The sequence below is a fragment of the Cucurbita pepo genome, chromosome LG13 (genome assembly GCF_002806865.2).
Source record: "Cucurbita pepo subsp. pepo cultivar mu-cu-16 chromosome LG13, ASM280686v2, whole genome shotgun sequence".
In the NCBI taxonomy this organism is placed as follows: Eukaryota; Viridiplantae; Streptophyta; class Magnoliopsida; order Cucurbitales; family Cucurbitaceae; genus Cucurbita; species Cucurbita pepo.
In genome coordinates this window covers 8,368,056-8,389,444 of record NC_036650.1, presented here as the reverse complement: position 1 = coordinate 8,389,444, position 21,389 = coordinate 8,368,056, and the positions used below count along the sequence as shown (strand labels likewise).

The 21,389-nt window shown below is 36.0% G+C and overlaps 5 protein-coding genes across 7 annotated transcripts in view; 2 read left to right on the top strand and 3 right to left on the bottom strand.

Annotated features, from left to right (window-relative positions):
- The window catches only part of LOC111808960 (protein SWEETIE), a 37,395-nt gene extending 36,809 nt beyond the window's left edge, over positions 1–586 (bottom strand). For both annotated transcript variants that reach the window (XM_023695220.1, XM_023695221.1), the window contains exon 1: positions 240–586. In XM_023695220.1, coding sequence (XP_023550988.1) covers positions 240–404 — 165 coding nt within the window. In that variant the 5' untranslated portion in view covers positions 405–586. The remainder of the gene's footprint in view (positions 1–239) is intronic.
- Positions 587–1,676: 1,090 nt separating this feature from the next.
- Positions 1,677–8,425, top strand: LOC111808959 (T-complex protein 1 subunit zeta 1-like). Its single transcript, XM_023695218.1, has 15 exons — positions 1,677–1,939; positions 2,034–2,097; positions 2,413–2,548; positions 2,998–3,149; positions 3,242–3,289; positions 3,439–3,531; positions 4,780–4,886; positions 5,158–5,272; positions 5,357–5,443; positions 6,492–6,696; positions 6,787–6,881; positions 7,391–7,459; positions 7,549–7,656; positions 7,767–7,885; positions 8,071–8,425. The coding sequence occupies exons 1-15, from the start codon at positions 1,806–1,808 to the stop codon at positions 8,144–8,146; spliced, it is 1,608 nt and encodes a 535-aa protein (XP_023550986.1). The 5' UTR covers positions 1,677–1,805; the 3' UTR covers positions 8,147–8,425.
- A 268-nt stretch (positions 8,426–8,693) lies between these two features.
- Positions 8,694–11,442, bottom strand: LOC111808135 (uncharacterized protein DDB_G0275933). The gene is made up of 3 exons (XM_023693948.1): positions 11,241–11,442; positions 10,956–11,103; positions 8,694–9,160 (listed from the first exon to the last, which is right to left on the bottom strand). Exons 1-3 carry the CDS (start codon positions 11,293–11,295, stop codon positions 9,094–9,096), a joined length of 270 nt encoding a protein of 89 aa, XP_023549716.1. The 5' UTR covers positions 11,296–11,442; the 3' UTR covers positions 8,694–9,093.
- Positions 11,443–11,981: 539 nt separating this feature from the next.
- Positions 11,982–16,441, top strand: LOC111809204 (ultraviolet-B receptor UVR8-like). Its single transcript, XM_023695591.1, has 11 exons — positions 11,982–12,127; positions 12,221–12,365; positions 12,464–12,574; positions 12,693–12,753; positions 13,062–13,180; positions 13,680–13,765; positions 13,879–14,080; positions 14,200–14,253; positions 14,575–14,688; positions 15,712–15,768; positions 16,031–16,441. The coding sequence occupies exons 1-11, from the start codon at positions 12,099–12,101 to the stop codon at positions 16,211–16,213; spliced, it is 1,161 nt and encodes a 386-aa protein (XP_023551359.1). The 5' UTR covers positions 11,982–12,098; the 3' UTR covers positions 16,214–16,441.
- Positions 16,442–16,558: 117 nt separating this feature from the next.
- On the bottom strand, positions 16,559–19,795 carry LOC111808205 (DNA-directed RNA polymerase II subunit 4-like). 2 transcript variants are annotated; one of them, XM_023694048.1, is made up of 7 exons: positions 19,668–19,795; positions 18,778–18,851; positions 17,860–17,968; positions 17,631–17,708; positions 17,233–17,266; positions 17,078–17,146; positions 16,559–16,831 (listed from the first exon to the last, which is right to left on the bottom strand). In XM_023694048.1, exons 2-7 carry the CDS (start codon positions 18,824–18,826, stop codon positions 16,754–16,756), a joined length of 417 nt encoding a protein of 138 aa, XP_023549816.1. In that variant the 5' UTR covers positions 18,827–18,851; positions 19,668–19,795; the 3' UTR covers positions 16,559–16,753. The 2 variants fall into 2 exon arrangements, with proteins under 2 accessions (XP_023549816.1, XP_023549818.1); XM_023694050.1 differs by having other exon boundaries at positions 18,778–18,860; positions 19,668–19,780.
- Positions 19,796–21,389: the final 1,594 nt, after the last annotated feature.

The following is a 21,389-nucleotide window of genomic DNA, read 5'->3' as shown; positions in this document are numbered from 1 at the left end:
GTGGCAAGACCGAATGGATAATGAAAAAAGCAGAAGCATGTTACAATGAAACTGAATGCGCATAATAATTCCATTTCTGATGTCAAATGTATTGAGATCCACATAATATCGCAGAATTCAATGTCTTCTCTTATTGACATAAAAGTTGGCAGCTCAAAACCAATAAAATATATTCGAAAGACAACGAGATGGATGATAACGAACTCAAAATGAAAAGCAGCAAAATAAATAGAGTGAACCTTGGGCTCTTCATCAATGGCGGAAATGAGATCGGAAAGAAGGTCGAAGCAGAGAAGGGGCTCCGGAGGCTGTTGAGCAGCGGAGGCGACTATGGATTCGAGCTGAGCTACCAAGACACCAAAACGAGAGAGCGGCACATTCTCCCTCACGTAGGTCTTCACCATTGTAGAATGTGAGCTGAAAATCGGGAAGAAGTGAGCTGCTCCAGTGTGCAGAGTTGCAGTTCTATATCGATTGAAACCGGTGAATCAAAGTCCAGTCTGAATCATGTCAATCCCATTTGAAGCTGGATCGTTCGGAGATCGCCCTCTGTCTTTTCCTTATTTCTCTTTTTACTTTTTTTTTTTTTTTAATTTTATGTAATTCGGGTTCATACTCATCAAATTCGTTAAAATGTCCTGCTTTTGGATTATTAACTCTATTCCCTCCCTTCTCTAATAAATTGGAACCCTAATAATCCAACCCTTTCAAAACTCTTCAAGGGTAATTTCGTCAAATAATGACTACTTACACCTAAATTTCAAGTTCTCGCATTTAATCCCATGGGTTACTTTCTTTTTATCCGATTACCGTTCCTTAGTTAAATTACAAATTTAGTCCTCGTCATATTAAATTAAATATATAAATTTAAATTTCATATTTCAAAAATATGGAACGTGACCGTTTTAGCTTTAGGTATGTTCATATTAGCAAATCCTTTAATATTGAAAATCGTCTAATAAATTTCTAAATTTTATAGTTCGTATTTATTTAATTTGTTATCTAATTAATTAACTCTCGGCATTCGATAACTTCTTAAATTTTTTTTTTTACGTATTTATCATGATCGAGCAAAATAAGCGCGTTTACTTATAAATTCAAACTCGAAAGAATCAATGCTATGAACTACCTCTAAGTAAATTTAGTTGATTTATGTTCTATAGAATATAACAAAGTCGTACCGACGTGTCAAATCACTTGTTCGAGCATGGTACTATGTCTAACGCACTTTGATGCTCAAATTAGTATTAGATTGAAGGTGTGTGGTATGAATATGTCGTGGATAGCATACTCGATCAGAAAAAATTGATCATTTTATTTATATATTTTTTACACGTGTTAGGACTGTACATTGTTGACTCACCAAATCGAGCATGGCAAAACCCTTTATACGCCCTTTTTTTGGCTTTGGGGCTCGTTGGGCATGGATTATTATCAGGCCACGAGTTATCTCGAACGACTCTAACGTAATTAACTAATTAGAAACTTAAAAAATATAAGAGGCAATATAATTTTAAACATTAAAAACAAAACAATTTAAAGATACATACGAAGTAAAAATAATTGATGGTTAATGAAAAATAGCCTTCAAACTTACTATTTTGAAGAATAGCCTTGAAAGTTGGATCTAGAGAAATTTGGATTTATATACCCAATCATTACTCGGCTACGGAGTGCCCTAAAACCCTTTCGCCCCGCGGTTGCTTGCCGTAGTTTATTAGTTTCCCTCCTAAACCATTTCCACCTCACTCTGTTGTTCTCTGCTTCTCCTCCTTCACTGAGCTCGTCACGCAAGCAACAGAAAGATGTCGCTTAGAGTACTCAACCCAAATGCAGAGGTTCTCAACAAATCCGCCGCTCTGCATATGAATATCAACGCCGCGAAGGGCCTTCAAGACGTCCTCAAGAGTAATCTCGGTCCTAAAGGAACCATCAAAATGTATGACGTTATTTTCGATCTTCGTCATTTTCGCTTTTGAAATCTGCTTCCATGCTTCCCTTTCTCATATTTATGTTCGCATCTACCTGACCAGGCTTGTGGGTGGTGCCGGAGATATCAAGCTTACCAAAGATGGCAACACTTTGCTTAAAGAAATGGTCGGTTCTCTGCCCTAAACCCTTTACTTATCTTAGATCTCCTATCTCTACTGTTTTTCCGCGCATGTACCGAACCGGACATGTTATTATTGATTTTTCTCCATCGGGGTCTGCATAAATGAGAAATAACGCCTAAATTGCTGGTTTGTCGATATGGATGCTCACTTTCTAACATGCCCCTTATATCATTTTAATTACGTCGTAAGCCCGTTGAAAAAGAAATATTGGAAAATCTTCACAACCATTCATCTACAAGACATTTATTTCAAAAGGAGGATTAAATGTGCTGTCCATACTTGTTTTATATGGTTGCAGCAAATTCAAAATCCCACAGCAATCATGATAGCACGAACCGCTGTTGCACAAGACGACACTAGTGGAGATGGCACTACTTCTACCGTGATTTTTATAGGCGAGCTTATGAAACAGTCCGAACGTTATATTGATGAAGGTTGGTACTCTGATCTTAGTGGTACCGTTCTTTGCAACTATGTGTGGTAGAATGTCACAGTTCTCCGTGGGAATATGTCCTGATACTTCTGAAACAGTTGTGTGAATGACGAAATTATAGTAGTCAACCTTAATGCAGGCCTCAATGTGGTGAAAAGTTTAGCTAGAAATACACTGTCGTTGGATAAGTGTGTATAGCATAAATAGCTGAAAGTCTGCCACATATTTAAGATGGATTTGTCATCTTGAAATTATTGATGAAAATTCGCCATCTTAAGATTGTATGACATGTCTCTTTATCACGTTATTTGAAGCAGAAACCTTTTAATATCGGGAATTAGGCTTCTTAGCATCTTAGAGAACTATTTGGCACAGGATTGGTTGATATTCTCTCACGGGTGTGTACTGTTGGTTCTTTTTCTTTCCTAATGGGGTTTATTCATGATCCAGGCATGCATCCACGTGTCCTGGTTGATGGTTTTGAGATTGCCAAAAGAGCAACTCTTCAATTTCTTGAAAAATTTAAGACTCCTATTGTTGTTGGCGACGAGCCAGACAAAGAAATTCTGAAAATGGTAGCAAGAACAACACTAAGAACAAAGGTTATTTGACGGACTTTTTTTTCTCGCTGAGTACATTTGTGTTGAAATTTTAGCTGTCTAATATCTTTCCAATGGGTCAATCTCTTGTACAGCTGTATGAATCATTGGCAGATCAGCTGACTGATATAGTTGTTAATGCGGTGAGTACTAATATATTAGCGATCACAAATATATATGCTCTGAGTTCAGATTGAAAGTTCTAAATCTTATTTACATTGTGATCAACATACTACAATAGACGTTTGCTTGTACCTTTTTTGGCTAATGGTTTGTGTTTGAGTTATTGCAGGTGCTCTGCATTCGTAAACCAGAAGAAGCCATTGATTTGTTTATGGTGGAAATCATGCACATGCGTCATAAGTTCGACGTTGACACTCGCTTGGTATGTTTTAAGATTCTATGACAACTTTTGAATGAAAAATATTTGATTAAAGAACCCAAAACGATGCCGGATGATAAAATATCTTTGCAATCCAATAACCAAAGAGATAACAGAAGTGATCTCCAATTGGCATTAACAGAAAAAGGGAGTAATTACAGAATTTGTTAGCTAGAGAACTTCATCTTAGCAATGAACAAGTTTAGGATCTTATTTACATCTCTATTCTTTCCAAAATTCTACTGAGAGGTTTGGTTTTATGAACACGATTAGATTGAACACTAAAAGGTAAGGAAATAATGTAAACCTTGCTTTCTAGCTTGTTGCTGTTAGTGCTACCTGTGATACGTTGAAAGTTTCTTTACATTTAACAAAAGCTAAACTATATTCAGCCTGTCATGGAAAATGAATAGTCGTGTAATTTTATGTTTATCTTTACTTCCACTGTTTAGTTGCTTTGTTGTTTACTGGTCAATATGTTGCAGAGTGCTCTATTGTCATGCAAAGAACGTTCCGTTTCTGAAAATGTTCTTCGTAGTTCTGTTCATTAGTCATTCAATGTTCTTTTTTTTTTTTTTCTTTCTTTTTTCTTTTCAATTTTGGTATTCTGAGTGGGGGTTTTCTTTTAAAGAATAATTTCGTAATATATGAAATTGTTTCTAATATAGAAAATAGGTCTGCGCACATATTTTCATCTCGGTTTTCTTTCTACATTCTTTAGCATGTCTCTCTTTCTCTAACGAAATTGCATTTTCTTCTTCTTCCGTTTTTTTTTTTCTGTGATAAGAGCATTTGTAATTTTGAAGAAGTAGCCTTGTCTATACTTGACAAATGAAAGAGCATTTATATTTTTCTTTTTCAGGTATATTTTGTGGCCTTAGTTTTTTTTTGGATGCTTTTATCTTTCATTTTGCCTCATCGAAAGTGTGTTTTGTTATCAAGATTTCTTTTCCATGTATCAATTTATTTTAATGGAAAAGTAGAGATTGATTTTGCCTTAATTTTCTTAATGCTTGTAGTTGGTAGTTTTTTGGCTGAAGATTTCTGCAATTATTCTGTTTTATTCTAGTTAATTCAAGAGTTTTTTTCTCCTCTATTTTCTTCCTTATCTCATTTTCTTGCAGAGTAGGTAGATTTCTCGTCTTATCCTAATAGTTTTCTTGTACATTCTTAGACTTGTTTTTTTCTTATTTCGTTAAATTTTTTATAAATACTTTATCGTTTTTGATGTCTCGAATCATCAATCACTAGGTTGAAGGCCTTGTTCTTGATCATGGTTCTAGACATCCTGATATGAAACGGAGAGCAGAGAATTGTTTTATTTTAACCAGCAATGTGTCTCTGGAATATGACAAAAGGTATTGATGAGCCTTTCTTTGATTTAGTATCAACATGGATGGATAATTATGTTTCTTGTATTGTTCTATCTTGGTTTTGTGTTGTTCCTGCTTTCCTAAATGCAGAATCAATGCATGCATGTATATTGCTACCCCAGCTTGATGTAATATGGCATTAATGGGTTGAATTAGTCTAGTTATCCTGAATATAAAATGTGGATCATATTCATTTGTAGCCATATATCATTATAATATATTGTGAACATTTAAAAATTGATGGCTTTCCTCTCAGTGAAATAAATGCTGGATTTTTCTACTCTAATGCGGAACAGAGGGAAGCAATGGTTGCTGCTGAAAGGCGTCAGGTTGATGAAAGAGTTCAGAAAATCATTGAATTGAAAAACAAGGCAAGGGTGTTAGGGTCATGCATGTTAGTTATTAAAACCATCTGCATTTCTTAATTGTTGTCTTATATTCTAAATCATATGCAGGTTTGTGCGGGTAATGACAAGAACTTTGTTGTCATAAACCAAAAAGGAATTGATCCCCCATCTTTGGATATGCTCGCAAGGGAAGGGGTAAGGCCGTATTTCTTGAAGTTATCATACTCTTTTTTTTTTTTCCTTTCTTCCCTTGATCATGACATTCCGTTTACAAGTGATGCTTAAGCCTCATCATGAAAAGACTTATTTTAGCAACCTTGTAAGACTGACAAAATTTTAAAGCCAATTCCGTTATCATAACTAATGAAAATGTTTTGTAAAAAAATCTTTGCCCATCATTCTGATCAAATCCATTAGTGTGTAGCCGAGTAAACACAAGTCTATTATGTTTTCCTTACTTTTAAAGCTTAACAAGAGTCCAATGAGTATCAAAAGATGTATCTAGAAGCAATATGGTTTGAATTATAATTATGTTGTTTTTTAGCGATAATGGATTCTTACAAATTTGATTTTGAAATCTGTTTCTCAAGCGACATCCAAATATTTGGAAAAATATTCCTGCGATTTTGGATTTTCTTCAAAACTGTTAATGTGAGATAGTATCATTAGAAGCATGTTCTCAACTTCTTCAACTTATCATAAATACAATGTTTTTAGTCCTCCATCTCATAATATATTTAAACATTACTGAATTCTTTTTTATTTTATTTGAAATGATTGAGATGTACATACAGAATTGAATGTCTGGTTTTTGTTCGGTAAGAAACAAAGTTTTTATGGAGAGAAGTGTAAGAATATACGAGGGCATACAAAAAATAATTATGAACCTAGCTAAAGGGAGACCCAAAACACACCTACAAAAATGGGCTCCAATCCAATGATATTTGAATGTTTTTATGAGTCATATATTTTTATAAATGTATCCTTATCTTTCCTGTGTCAATACTAAGTTGCTAAGAATAACATATTGCCACGTTCTTTTCTAATACACTTCTCATTTCTTAGAAGTTCTTTTTTTCTATGTAATATATGTTATTTTATTTGATGTATTACAAATGTCGGTATGGTTAATAACCATTATGATTTGTATGATTTGAGCAAGGGAGAATGAAACCTTGGTCAATTGCCATTTATTTGTCAATTTATATTCATTTGTTTCATACTTGTTATGGAGCTCCTGTAGATAATTGCCCTTCGTAGAGCCAAGAGGAGAAATATGGAAAGGTTGGTTTTGGCCTGTGGAGGAGAGGCTATAAATTCTGTTGAAAATCTTACTCCTGATTGCCTTGGATGGGCTGGACTGGTCTATGAACATGTGCTTGGGGAAGATAAATATACATTTGTGGAAAATGTGAAAAATCCTCATTCTTGTACAATCTTGATCAAGGGTACTTCATTGCAACCTCAATCTTCATTCATGTTCAATCTTGTTAATCAATTATATTTCCTTTTTTCTCATTGGAATCCGTGATGGGCAGGACCTAATGACCATACTATTGCTCAAATTAAGGATGCTGTCCGTGATGGTCTTAGAGCAGTTAAAAACACCATTGAAGATGAATCCGTTGTCATGGTAAGCTTCTTATATTTTCCAGCTACTGTCAGACGTGTAGATGAATTAATGAAACTCCTTGTATCAAGTAGAATTAAAATATCAAGACAATGATCACGAAAGCAGCAAGCATCCTGAATGCAAGTTAAGGGAGCAAATAAATTATATCTACAGTGTACAATTGGTCTATTGCTCTCTGTAACTTCGCGTCTGGATGGAAGAACTAATATTGAGCATTTGGCATTCTTATTCCTACATTCGGATATTCACATTATTTCTTAAACAAAGTAAAAAAATATTAAAATTTTATTTTCTTCTCTTCCTCCCTATTTGTTATTAGGTTATCAACAGTTATAGTCTTGCAGCTTCAATTACGATATATTGCATTGCAATTTGTTTTGCTTCTTGACCCTATGAATGAAAGAGAGGAGACAAGTTTGGATGCTTATAGCCAGGAAATAGTGTCTCGTAGACCATCCTTATTATTCGAGATTTTCTTGGTCTTAAGAAATGACTGGTGGAATTTTCAGGGTGCCGGATCCTTTGAAGTTGCTGCAAGACAATATCTGATAAATGAAGTGAAGAAAACAGTTCAAGGAGTAAGTCTCCTTAGAAGTATTCTTCAGTATCCTTTTGCATACTTTTCATGTACCCAATCTTATTTTGACCTTCTCAACCTTTATTACAGCGTGCTCAACTTGGCGTTGAAGCTTTTGCTGATGCCCTTCTTGTGGTTCCCAAGACACTTGCTGAAAACTCTGGTCTCGACACACAGGATGTTCTCATTGCTCTCAAGGTGAAGTCCTTTAAACTCCTACTGCGCTTTGTCATATGATTCCAACGTTTCCCTCTTTTATGAGAGGCAGTTACAAGTATGCTGAACTCATTCTTCCCATTTGAAATCAGGGGGCACATGACCGGGGCACTATTGTAGGGCTAAACCAGCATACAGGAGAACCGATTGACCCCCAAATGGAGGGTATCTTTGACAACTACTCAGTGAAACGCCAAATTATCAATTCTGGGTACATGGCTCGATTGTCGCCCCTTTTTACATCCTCATATAGCCCTTCTTTGCCGAAGTTCTTGTCATGCTCTTGATCTTTAACAAATGTCTTATAGAAGTAGTCAAATTTATAACTTTCTAGTCTTCGATATTAAATCATCATAAAGTTGGGGTACTGATTTGGTTACTCATAACTTTTTGCAGGCCTGTAATTGCATCACAGTTGCTATTGGTGGACGAGGTAATTCGTGCTGGCCGCAATATGCGGAAACCTACTTAGGAAGCGTTAACATGTAATTTTTAGCTGGTTTTGATGATCTGCTAGAGTGAGTTTTGTGCTACTTTCTTGTATAAGTTATACTGTTTTGATCTGTTGGGAAGCATTTGCTCCCATCACTGTAGAACTTTCTTTATCCTTTTTTCTCAAGAATGAAAAATACAAAAAAAAGTAGAGAAACCCCTTCCCTATATTTTTTTTTTTTGGAGGTGTTTATTAAATTAGGCCAACAGATTCGGTTCAATTGATGGTTTGATTTAAGTAGAAGGGAGTTTTATGCAATATCTTCGAATTATGCTTATTATTGTTGAGTTCACAGCTTTTCCCTTATGTCTCTCCAGATATATTCTTTTCTACATTTACCTGAGGTTGGAACCATCTTTGTGTTACATATTCAATCAGAGAATTCTCTCTTAAGCTTTCTAATTCACAATAGAGAACATGTTTCACGAAATATGTTATAGTGATTTGTGGAAATTGAGAATGAAAAAATTTACAATAAAAAAAACATAAGGTTAAATAATAAAAAATTTGGAGATTAAAACAATAATAAAATCTTGAACTTCATGATTTATTGCTCATCTTTTTTTACACTCCAAGCAAGGCAAGAAGGATGGAATCCATAAATCAGATAATGTCTCCCTTCAATCTATCAACGAGGAGCCTAAATGGCAGATGGAACTCATTCCTGGTAAAGATTTTTGACAAAGAAGAATAGCTTTGAAATTTACACTGTGAAGGAGAGATGAAAGATCATTCTTATCCAAATAAAATAGAATTCCTTTGCTTATCCAGATCACAAAATCCATAAAGCCTCAACTTTCGTTAAGTTCTTACTAATATCAATGCTTCTAGTGACAAATTCAACATAGTATCGTCTGAAAGTGCACCTGAGATTGACCCATAACAGTACTCTTCAGTTTTCTCATTGAATGATATTATACTTTTCCTCACGGCTTCCCATCGTGTTGAAGTGCATATTCCCGCTTCATCTCTTCCAACACGGTGTCGTTGGTGCTGGAAAACAAAACGAGAACAGATATATTTAGTTATTCTTAGACAAACTATGCATCGTTCTTTAAATTTACTAACGTTTTGGCTAATAATATTTGTCATTAGGAAGGAACGAAGAGAATTTACAAGAGAATGAAGCTCCTATATAAAACGGCAAATAGTTCTAAGAAAATCAATGATGTTGATTTTGTCAAAACTTGTGTTTATATACATTCACCCCCTCCCCCGTTAATCTCCATGGCAAGACGAGTTTCAAAATGAAAATTTTTCTTCCATTCCTATTAGCTTCTCTGGCAGCTAAAATGATCCAGGATTACCTTTCACCATTGACATTTTTGATTGAAGGAGACTTTGCCTAGAAGAATGATATCGTTCGCAGGTTCAACGCTCGTATTTCTAGAGTGAGCAACATTCCTTTCTCCCTCGCTTGCGGACTTTTTTTCTATAGAGAGAGAGTTAAGGGGGCGTAGCTTACTTAGCCTTCTCCCCTCTTCCTATTTGAATCTTATTACAATCTTCTTCGAGAGAAAGAGTTTATTTATTCCAAACCTATATCATTTATTGATAAATAGGGCCGATAGCCACCTGACAAGAGAGGTCCTTAAGAATATTGTGGAGAGAGCGGAGGCTCTCGTTTTTCTTCTCACTAACAATCAGCATTTTTTATAATAGGGTATGAATCCTCTAATCAAATCGCCAATATTGATCAGACCACCTTAAATCGTGTAGTCCTAGATACTACTCTGACTCATTACCTGCCGTCACACCTGCCTCAATACTCTATTCAAGATCCTCTCACATTAAAGTCAATGCTGGGTTCTTCCTTCTGATGCCGAGTCCGCTTGGTTGCATTCACTCAAGCTACTCAATAAGCATCTTCTTTGCCCATAGGTGGCTTAGCCTAAAAGCTCATTCTCCCAACAAACTCTTGATCATGCACTCTTTTTTACTCTATGCACCGATACCCGGCTTGGGCTTAGGGTTTTCATCTTGCCCTACTCAAGAACTAACGCGATTCTTGATCAGAATCGACAATATTGAGTGTTACGAAGGCATTACAGGGTTCATTAAATAGAAGTCCGAGAGAAATAACAGGCCAACTAACCTTCTAGCAACAGAACTACATATAGTTCAACAACCATACGGCAGAGATGACTAACAACCTGAACAAGGAAAAGGCCATTGCATTGCACCATAGCGTGGCTCACTCTATAAGTCTTAACACCCAAGATGAACCTTGTTTCTCTGGTAGGCTAAGATTTGTTTTAATGTTCGTGTGTTAAACGTCACTTAATGGTGACTCCCGTGCCATAATACGCTCCAAGGTGACTCAAAGCATGGAGATGATGAATATGCCCACCCCGCTCAGAATGCATTCTAAGGCAAATCCTTTTTCACATCTATAAACATGAAAAGTGGTAAGTTGTGAGCTCCCACATTGGTTGGAGAGGGGAACGAAACATTCAGTGTGAAAACTCCTCCCTAATAGACGCGTTTTAAAAACTTTGAGGGGAAGCCCCATAGTCACACACATAGTCACATGTTTGGCCATATGACTCCAGCTCTCGACTTACTTTCATGTGTCACTAACATGTCTCTAAACTCAAACTCAATCCATGCTTGATTTTCCACAAATCACACCCAACATCTAAAGCTACTATCACTGAAACCCTCAATTAAAAGGGCAACAGTGTATCTTATCAATTCAACTAAATATGACGATTGATGCACGAGGAACAACGATAAAGCACATTATGATCTACAGAAGAGAAACCAAACAAAGCAATCAGAGACTCACTATTGGTGAAGGCAATTGTTCAATTCTTTAGCTTGATCGCGACACTTGAAAACGACGGATAACGTTCGGCCATAGGCGCATTCAGCATATTTCGAAGCGTAATGGTCGCATTCCTTCATCGCCTTCTGCTTCATTTTGCTGCGCAAAGCTGGAAATGGAGAAATAACCAACGCCAGATTTCGATAAGTTCTCTAGACTCAAAAATTAAATTGACCCATCATTTCCGTCAACAATCAAAAGCAGATTAAGGATGATGCAGAAGACGATAAGAGCATTTGATAATACCTTCCTCTACTTTCTTCTTCACATGATTCTCTCGAGCTTCCTGAATGTAACCCATTTCAGAGAACAGTAGGAGAACAGTAGGAGAACAGGAATTAGCCGTCAAATGCCCTTGGTTTCGTTGAAAGCAGGACGTTCGAAGCCAACTCCGGCAGTATCAATTCCACTCCCCAATTTTAACTCCTTTTCTCCATTTAATCCAAACCCTAAATCTTAAATTTTTTATTCACATTCCATTTTTGTTGAAATTACTTGAATTGGCTTTTAATAATTGAGCTAAACTAAAAGTACTCCATATTTTAATTTATTTAAATACACATAAAATTAAAGTTTATAATTTCATATAAATATGAATTTATAATAACGTGACACAAATTTAAGAGTATTAATGATCTTTTAAAAATTTAAAGGTATTTTTTAAATATTTTTTAAATCATTTTTTAAAAAGTTTCATCCAAAAAAGTTATTTTTTAAATTAAAAATATATTTTTTAGACTTTTTCCAGAGTTTAGAATTTTATTAAAAACATTTAAAATTTAAGATTTTTTTTTTTTTTTTTTTTTTTTTTTTTTTTTTTTTTTTTTTTTTTTTTTTTTTTTTTTTTTTTTNGAGAATTTTATTAAAACTTTTTAAAATTTAAGATATTTATTATTATTATTATTATTATTATTTGATAAATACAAAGTTTATTTAGCTTTTCCATTTCATCCTTATCTTTTTTTTTAAGCAAAAGTTTTCATCTTTATTTTATTTGCATTTCTTGATTAGGTGAAGCACTGTTATGCTCGGATTTGTTAATAGTTATTAGCTGAAATTGCTAATTTGGGACGCCATTACTCGAGCTTTGTACCTTGCTTTTCAATGGCTGCTAGCACTGCCATTGTTGCTTGGTCAGTAATCACGGTTGTTTCTAATTTTGTGCTTTAGCTGTCGACGATTGATAGCAACTGAATCGATTGATCAAGTTGTAAACGAATTGGCAGGGGTTCGGGAGAAGATGGGCAATTGGGATTGGGGAACAACGAAGAACGGGAATGGGTTTGCGCTATTAAAGCTCTCGAGTCTCAGAATGTCTGTTCCGTTGTTGCTGGTAGCCGAAATTCGCTCGCCATCTGCGAAGACGGCAAGGTCAGTTACAATTGATTCGAATCGCTCTGTTTAAGCTTCTGGTCTAATTCACTTCTTGTATTTCGTACTTTTGGTTTAAATTTGTGGGGGGTTTGTAGCTGTTTACATGGGGTTGGAATCAGAGAGGAACCCTAGGGCACCCAGCAGAAACCAAAGCTGAGAACGTTCCGAGCCAGGTGAAAGCTCTTGCTAATGTTAAGATTGTACAGGTAACCAATCTAAGTGTGGTCTTCTACATGTTGTTCTTAATTTTCGTGCTGAAAAGCTTCTGTGCACCACTTGATTAGCGTTCTAGAGAAGGTTTCTGATGATGGGTCCTGTTCTTAGGCGGCTATTGGTGGATGGCACTGTCTGGCTGTGGATGATCAAGGCCGAGCTTATGCCTGGGGTACTTAACTTCCTTTACAGTGCTACTTATCAATGTCTTAAGAACGTCAAAGAGGCATCAAAGCTTTTTTTATCTTGAGGAGGCAGGATTTAAGCCTCAATTGGGAGAGAGAACAAATATTACGCCTTTGTATTGGGTTTTAACATTGCCTGAACTCTGTTCTATCTTCATTTGTGCATGATAATATGAGTAACAACTGAGAGGATGGTTATTTGCAGCCGTTGAGGAACTTGTTTGGGGAAAGTTTTCCTGGCGCCTCATATTTGATCAAGTTAGGCAAGTAAGCATGTAAAGTTTGTATGGTGCAGGTGGTAATGAATATGGTCAATGTGGCGAAGAGCCTGAGAAGAAGGATGATACGGGTAGACGTCCGAGAAGAGATATAGCAATTCCTCAACGATGTGCTCCGAAGCTAATAGTTCGTCAGGTAATGTTTTTGTAAGCGTTTATTTTGGATTATGTGGGTATTGCTTGGGCCGAGTTAAGTGAAGACTGGCTACCTAATGAACCTTGGTTCATAATCAAGAAAACATTTTTTCCCATGTTCGATAATTTATCAAATGAAACGATTCTTAAGTGTGATAGCTATTTGCAACGTGATCTTTTTAGTCTTATCTTGAATGCACATTCTAACCAAATGTCTGTGAGATCCCACGTCGGTTGGAGAGGGGAACGAAGTATTCCTTATAAGGGTATGGGAACCTCTCCCTAACAGATGCATTTTAAAAACCTTGAGGGAAGCCCGGAAGGGAATGCCTAAAGAGAGCAATATTTACTCGCGGTGGGCTTAGGTTGTTACAACGTCACTTAAAGATTTGGTTTGATTCTGGCATGTCCCTTTTTAATCTCCTAGGGCTCTGATGGAACATTGTTTCATGCTTGTCTCAAGTTGGTTGAGAAACATATTCTTTTTTTGTCTGTCGTAGGTTGCTGCAGGAGGTACACACTCTATGGTACTTACACGTGAAGGACATCTATGGACATGGGGCCAACCATGGCCACCTGGAGATATGTACGGTCTCATAATTTCTAATTTTGATTTCACTGAACACTTCCATTTTCTATTACTTTGGTCTCTTTTCATTGCATGCAGTGATGGTAATATATTGAGAGTGTTGTTTGCAGAAAGCAAATTTCTGTTCCTGTACGAGTTCAAGGTCTCGATATGGTGAGGCTTATTGCAGTTGGGGCATTTCATAATTTAGCTCTCCAAGAAGATGGGACTTTATGGGCATGGGGTAATAATGAATATGGACAGCTTGGAACTGGTGACACACAACCAAGATCACAGCCAATTCCTGTCCAAGGCCTTTCTGGTCTTACTTTGGTTTGTGTTCTATGTTCCTTTTTTTTTTTTTTTTGTTGTTGTCTCAAAAAACATATTTTCTATGGTTAGCAGCTGATATGGCTCCCTTGCTAATTATTTTACCACATCTTAATCCAAAGGTTGACATTGCAGCTGGAGGATGGCATTCAACTGCTTTGACAGATAGCGGAGAGGTCGGTTCTCTCTCTCTCTCGCTCTCTCTCTATTAATAAAGCAATGGAACTTTATTCATTTTTGGCTTGTCATTGATTCTAGTACAAACTACAAACATGACATAATGTGTCCTTGTCTTGGTTGTGTTTTTTTCTTGAGATTTGAGAAGACGCAAAAGTTTTAGTTCATAGTTAAAGTAGCAGTGCTTATGTCTTCAATAAGCATGGTTTACAAGCTTCTGATCAAGTTCACTTATGAATTATGGAGTCGGTCTAAGATTGAATGATGCATCCTCCATTGTCTATGTATGAGTAGAAAGAGTAAGCTTACTGCTGTTGCAGGTTTATGGATGGGGACGAGGAGAACATGGGAGACTTGGGTTTGGAGATAATGACAAGAGCAGCAAAATGGTTCCCCAGAAGGTTCAACTTCTGTCTGGAGAGAACATTGTTCAGGTACGGCTCGTGCCACTTTTATACTTGTGGCCCACCACTTCTGCCTAAAGCTGAGAAGTGTCTTTTAAGGCTGGATGGATTTAGATTTCGTAAGGAAGTTGTGAGATCCTACATCGGTTGGAGAGGAGAACGAAACATTCTTCATAAGGATGTGAAAATCTCTCCCTAACAGACACGGTTTATGGATGGGGACGAGGAGAACATGTGAAAATATCTGCTAGCAGTGGGTTTGGGCTGTTACGACGGGCAGGTGTGCCAGCAAGGACGCTGGGCCCCTAGGAGGGTGGATTGTGAGATCCCCACATCGGTTGGAGAGGGGAACGAAACATTCCTTATAAGGGTGTGGAAACATCTCCCTAGCAGAAACATTTTAAAACCTTGAGGGAAAGTCCGAAAGGGAAAACTCAAAGAGGACAATATCTATCGGTGGTGGGTTTGGGCTGTTACAAATGGTATCAGAGCCAGACATTGTACGATGTACTAGCGAGGACGTTGGGCCCCCAAGGGGGGTGGATTGTGAGGTCCCACATCGATTGGAGAGGGGAATAAAACATTCCTTACATACGCGTTTTAGAACTTTAAGGGGAAGCCCGTAAGAGAAAGTCCAAAAAGGACAATATCTGCTAGCAATGGGTTTGGACTGTTACAACAGTTGTAGTGGAAGTATGGGTATAGTGGTGTAATGACAGGATATTTAGTTTGATGCATGAATGGGAAAACAAACATTTCCGTTTGATTTCATACATTCGAGTCTTCGACCATCTATAAGGTAATCCTTCATCGGTAAGCTGATATAGTTCTGGTTCGAAAAGGATAACGGTATCTTAGATAAACCCATCGAACAAATAGTTTCTTATTAATTAAAAAGGGAGTATTTGAGATAGCAGTTGAATGCTATGTTTCTATTTTGGAATTTAATCTCAGGACCATGCTGAGAATTAGGAATAAGAGTTTGAGCTGCAGTTATTATTTGACAGAAGTAGAAATCCTTTGAATATGCCACTATCTCATTCGTTGGCACAGGTATCATGTGGAGGCACACACTCAGTTGCAGTAACAAGTGACGGCCGCATGTTTTCGGTTAGTCTTGATCAACAACCTTGTTTGAGACATCATCCTATGATGAAACCGGCTCTGGATTTTTGTTTTTCTAATGTGTTTCATGAAGAATCATTATATTACTGTCTTATTATTTAAGTTTGGACGTTTTCTTGATTCATCAACTTTCAGCTTATTTTATGGTGTGGTGATGATTTGGAACGAAAGCTGAGACTCTAGATCATCGCCACACCCGTTGGAGGTCCTAATTTTCATTCAAAATTTTTGTTTATGTGTATGGCAGTTCGGGCGAGGTGACCATGGGCGGCTTGGATATGGAAGGAAGGTAACAACTGGGCAACCAGAGGAAGTTCCCATTGACATTCCCCCTCCTCGTGGGGCTGAGAATGGTCGTTGGACTGCCAAACTTGTTGCCTGCGGCGGCCGCCATACATTAGCTCTGGTACAATGGAAACCTGACGATTAAGCAAAATAGTTAACTGTTGTTAGATTCTTAAGATGATCATCTTCTTTCCTAAGATAAAATTATGTGACAAGACGACATCGACTAGTTCTGGTTTTTGTCGAGTGTGTCGTTCTATCCAGTCTGTGTAGTAAGCTTCCATGCATCAAATCTATGTACTAAAAAAAACAGTCTAATTATGAACAACTGAGGGTTTGATAGGAAATCTTGATACTTCTGATGTCCGTACCACTTTATATAACTTCTTTGGTTTTTTTTTTTTTTTTTTTTTTTTTTTAANAAATATTGAGATGAGAGATGGAAAGAAGTTTAATCCACATAGTTTTGGTTATATGTTTATCGGGTCTCTTAACTTCAAGAAGTGTCTAATAGCATAGTCATCGAACAGAGTATTAGCGATCTATAAGCAATAAAATTGAACGTTTAGGTACATGCCTAAAAACTTATTATTAGACTCTGATTAGAAGGGTACAATTCTCTATTGTTTTAGGTGAGAAATGCCAAGGAATGGATTAACACATTTAACCAGATTTAGAGAGCTAACTACTCGAACTTTTTGATTAATGAAAGATCGTTCAACATCTTCTCGATTGCTTCATCGTCATGTGCTCTTCCTTTAGTCTGCAACAAAAGCATTTATAAGCGACTCTGATCCATCTATAAACAATTTTTTTTCACTTTTTGTTAAAAAAGTTACTATCTTCAGTTTTAAAACTTTTAGAGATCGTGTAAAACTCGATGCATGTTCGTCGTTGAAAGATAAACCCAACGGGAACTTTCTAAAAGTTGGTAACTATTTATGATTAGCAAAATACCAAAAAATATACAACCATTTAATGAAGGCCTAAAAAGGGTGGCAAGAGATACCTTCAAAGATGGAACCATGGAAATAGCTTCCTCCACAGTTTCAGGGCAAAGGTTGCCAAGAACACAGAGCTGCAAATTTCAAGAGCGATGAGATAAACCTTCCCATAGAATAACAATCAGCAAGTTGATTAAACCATGTGATTATGTACACATACCTCAAACTCAGCCAACTGATACCTGCTTAGAATTCTATATGGTAGTAGTTAAGATTTAACATCTTCGATGCGATTTTAAATGATGAACCCAAACTTTCGTTTGTAACTTACAGTCATGAATGAAATATCAAAGTAGTGGATCGTTTCAGATGGATACCTAGGAAACCTATAATATAGTATAGCTGCTGAGATATAATGAACTTTAGCTAATTTATTCACTATTTCCTAAATAACAGCTAACCAGAGAGTTCTTGGTCTAGCAAGAGAATTGCAGTTGTAAAGTCCTAGTTCAAAATGGGGTAAGTTATAGCATATCGTGGATATGCACAACCCATCCTTCCCACCATCCCACCATCCCACAAAATGTAAAATATTAACATGTACAGTTTAAAGGATACTCTCGGACTTGTCTAACAGCATCGGGGTTCTTATAGCGGCTGAACCGTTTCACATATTGCAGAGACTTTTCAAACACTCTGCAGAAGAAGACCAGAATTAAAAATCCCTCGTGTTGTATGGAACGTTAGAATGGATATCATAATTTAGCTATATATTTCAGCTATTCCAGCAAGGAAGAGAAACTCTAAATTAACTTATGAAACAATAAAGAATAAACGTAAAACTCACTGAGAAACTTGATTGGTTGGATCCTCAGACATTTGTTGAAGCTGCTCATACTTGTGTTCAAGAATCAAAGAAACTTCACAATTCATTAAACACTTAGCTTTTAAGAACTCTGCAGGCGGCCAACGGAAGTAAATGTCAATTATCACGTTCTATATTTTCCTTTTATGCACCTTATAACAAAGAGCGAAATAAATACAAGGGAATGAAAAAGCTTAAGAGTATTCCCTAAAACGATTTCGATGGCAAGAGCTTAAATTTCAAATAGTTACTTATCCATATAAACCAAAGATTTGGCTATTCTAAAGCACCTTACATTATCATGGAAAAGCTTATAATAGTTATCTTCATGACAAAATGATTATAGATTAAATTTAAGATTTTGCATAGATCAAATATCTTCATCCAAAATTTCAGAAACCTTAGAACCATATAAGAGCTCGTGATTTCTTTGCTTATAATTGATGTCTCCTTTTGAAGGCCTTTTTTTTTTTTTTTTTGTAAGTGCTCGAACATTACTTTATTTTGCTCAGTGAACGCTCTGTTTCTTACCAAAAAACAAAAGCAATTTCTTTACATTTCTACCCATGAAACTACTTTCAGGATTAATCAGTGTGTTTACATTCAATCCACATATTCAGTCCAAGCCATACGCACTGTTAAAAACAAAAGAACAATCACCACATTGGCTAGTAGAAGGTTCAAAGAATGTGAAGGGTACGTATAATAAGGCATGGGGAACAACGTAATAAATTAAGCTTCTCACTTTTGAAGCAAAATAAAAGATTAAATACATGAATTGCACATCAGATTCAAAATTTTCAAATATATGAATGAAAAACATCGTTGAAAGTCATTTAAGAGACTTAAAATCTCATTGAATATTAATAGAAAATCACAGATTTATAGAAAGATCGGTACCATCCCCAATTTTAAGCTCTGCAGCATTTTCTTCCTCCTCTCCAGACATGCCTGAAGTTGGAGTTTTGGACTACCTACAAAATCTGGAAATGATTAGAGCAAGATCAAACTACAAAATTGATATTACAAAAAATCCCGTCGCGAAACTAGACTAATAAATCAAATCTCCATTCCACACAGCAAACTTCCTACCACATAGCCTGGCATCAGAAGTATAGTAAAAGAACCGAAAATTCAGAGTCAACAACTAACGATATATAAAATTGATAACCTTATGAAAGAAGACTCTGAATAAGGTATGGCACTAAAGATTCTTCAATTTACTTTTGAAGGATTTAGTCTATAACATATAGAAATTGTTTTCGTAATGAAAGTCATTAACGTTTCCCATTCCCCATGAAAACACTCATATAGGTCACAATTCTATTAACGTTCCCCATCAATCAAACAAAGTTTAAAGGTTAGTAATACACTTTGCGAGCCTAGGAACATAAAATCTTCAATTCAAATTGCAAAAGCTCCATCCAACTTGTTCGAGGTTAATCTTGAATCTTTTCGAGGTTAATCTTGAATCTTTTCGAGGTAAATGACAGATAGATTTCAGATTTAAATGAAGCGCAAATCAACTTTCCATTAATCATAATAATCAGCAGCATTAGGGAACAGAGAAGGGCATTTGAGCCCTAACTAAATGCCTAAACACCAACACACTGATTAGAAAAAAGAACAGAAAAACAAAAATTTTCAACTTTCAAAGAAGAACAGATTCGTAATCTTCGAGATCGGAGATGAATACCAAATTCTACCAACATCTGGAATTATAAAAATGCATGTATTAATAATCAGCTAGATGAGATTTCAAATAGAGAACGGCCTGAGAGAGGACGCACCACAAACACAGAGAGGGTTAGGGGCGAGATCCGGCGGCAAGACGTGACGGCAAAAACAGAGAGGGCGGTTCTTCGTTTTCAACTCAGACGTTACTCAGAGAAGGCCCATTACTGTGAGGAAAATATATGTATATTTTGCGAAAAATGGAGCCAAATATAGCAAATAAATTATTCCAATAATCTTTTTTTTTTTATTAGATCAATATAAATAAATAAATAAATATATATATATATATATATATATATATATATATATATATATTAGGAGATTTGTTAAAAAAAAATTAGAATAATATTTTTTTAAAAAATTTTAAAAGTGATTTATTAAAATTATTTGGAATAAAAATGACACCAACCAAAATATCCACTAGAATAATGTTTCTATAGTTTCGATGTAATAACTCAAGTTTACTGCTAGTAGATATTGTCCGTTTTAGCTTATTATGTATCATCGTTAGCCTCATGATTTTAAAACGCGTAGGTTAAGAAGTGGTTTTCACACTTTTATAAATAATGTTTTGTTTCTTTCTACCACCAATATAGGATCTCACAGGGAGCGACATAACACAACGCATCAACATCCAACCTCCGGTTGGAGAGGAGATTCAGGGCAGAAGCGAGTGTGAAAATTAATACAAAAAATAATTAGTAATTAAAAGTTAAAAAAAAAAAAATTTATGTGAAATTGAATGATTTAAATTAAAATATTTAAAAATATAAAAATCAAAATATTAAAAAAAAAATAATAATAAGAACAAAATGAGGGAGGCCCTCTGTTGGGGGCTGCGCTACCGTTGTTTTAGATATTAGGATCGTACCATTGATTCACTTGATGGACCAAAAGACAAAAATAAATTATTATTTTTTATTTGAAATATGAAAACCATATTAAAGCAAGAATTCAAATTTTAAAGCTTAAGTTAGTCTCATTTAATTAATTAAGGCATATAATATTGATTAAAAAATTAGAGGTTTAAATTTTTTAAACAAATTTAAAATTTAATTATAAGATAATATGGGATAACATATCTGTAAAGATGCACGCCGATCATTTAGTCAATAATGTTATATAATAACGACTTAAATATAAATATTTGGTTATGTAGCGTTATATTTGTAAAATGAAAATTCACGAGCATGATTGAAAATTACCTTAAAGGGTAAAAAGTTGTAAATTTGTACATGTAAAAGAAGGTAGAGGGAGGGCCTAATGAAGATTTTGAGAGGGGCCAGTGGCAAACTTGAGCAGAAGAACAGTAAAAAGAGTGAAGAAAAAGGATGAAGAAGAACAGCAATCCTACTCTCCCACCTAAACTCTAACTCTACTCCACCGCTTTAAAAATTGTTTTTCTCGTTCGAAATTAGAGAAGCTTTTCTCGTCTCCATGTAACGGCTCAAACCCACCGCTAGTAGATATGGTTCTTTTTGGTCTAGACCCGCTGCTAGCCGATATTGTCCTCTTTGGGCTTCCCCTCAATGCTTTAAAACACGTGTGCTAGAAAAGGTTTCCACACCCTGATTTGTTCTCCTCTCCCTTCGAGGCCCAACATCCGCTTTAAAACGCGTCTGCCAAAGAAGGTTTCCACACCCTGTGGTTTGTTCCCCTCCCCAACCAATGTGGGACATCACAATCCACCCTATTCAGGGTCCAGCGTCCTCGTTGGCACTCGTTTCTTTCTCCAAGAGACGTGGGACTCCCACCAAATCCACCCCCTTTAGGGC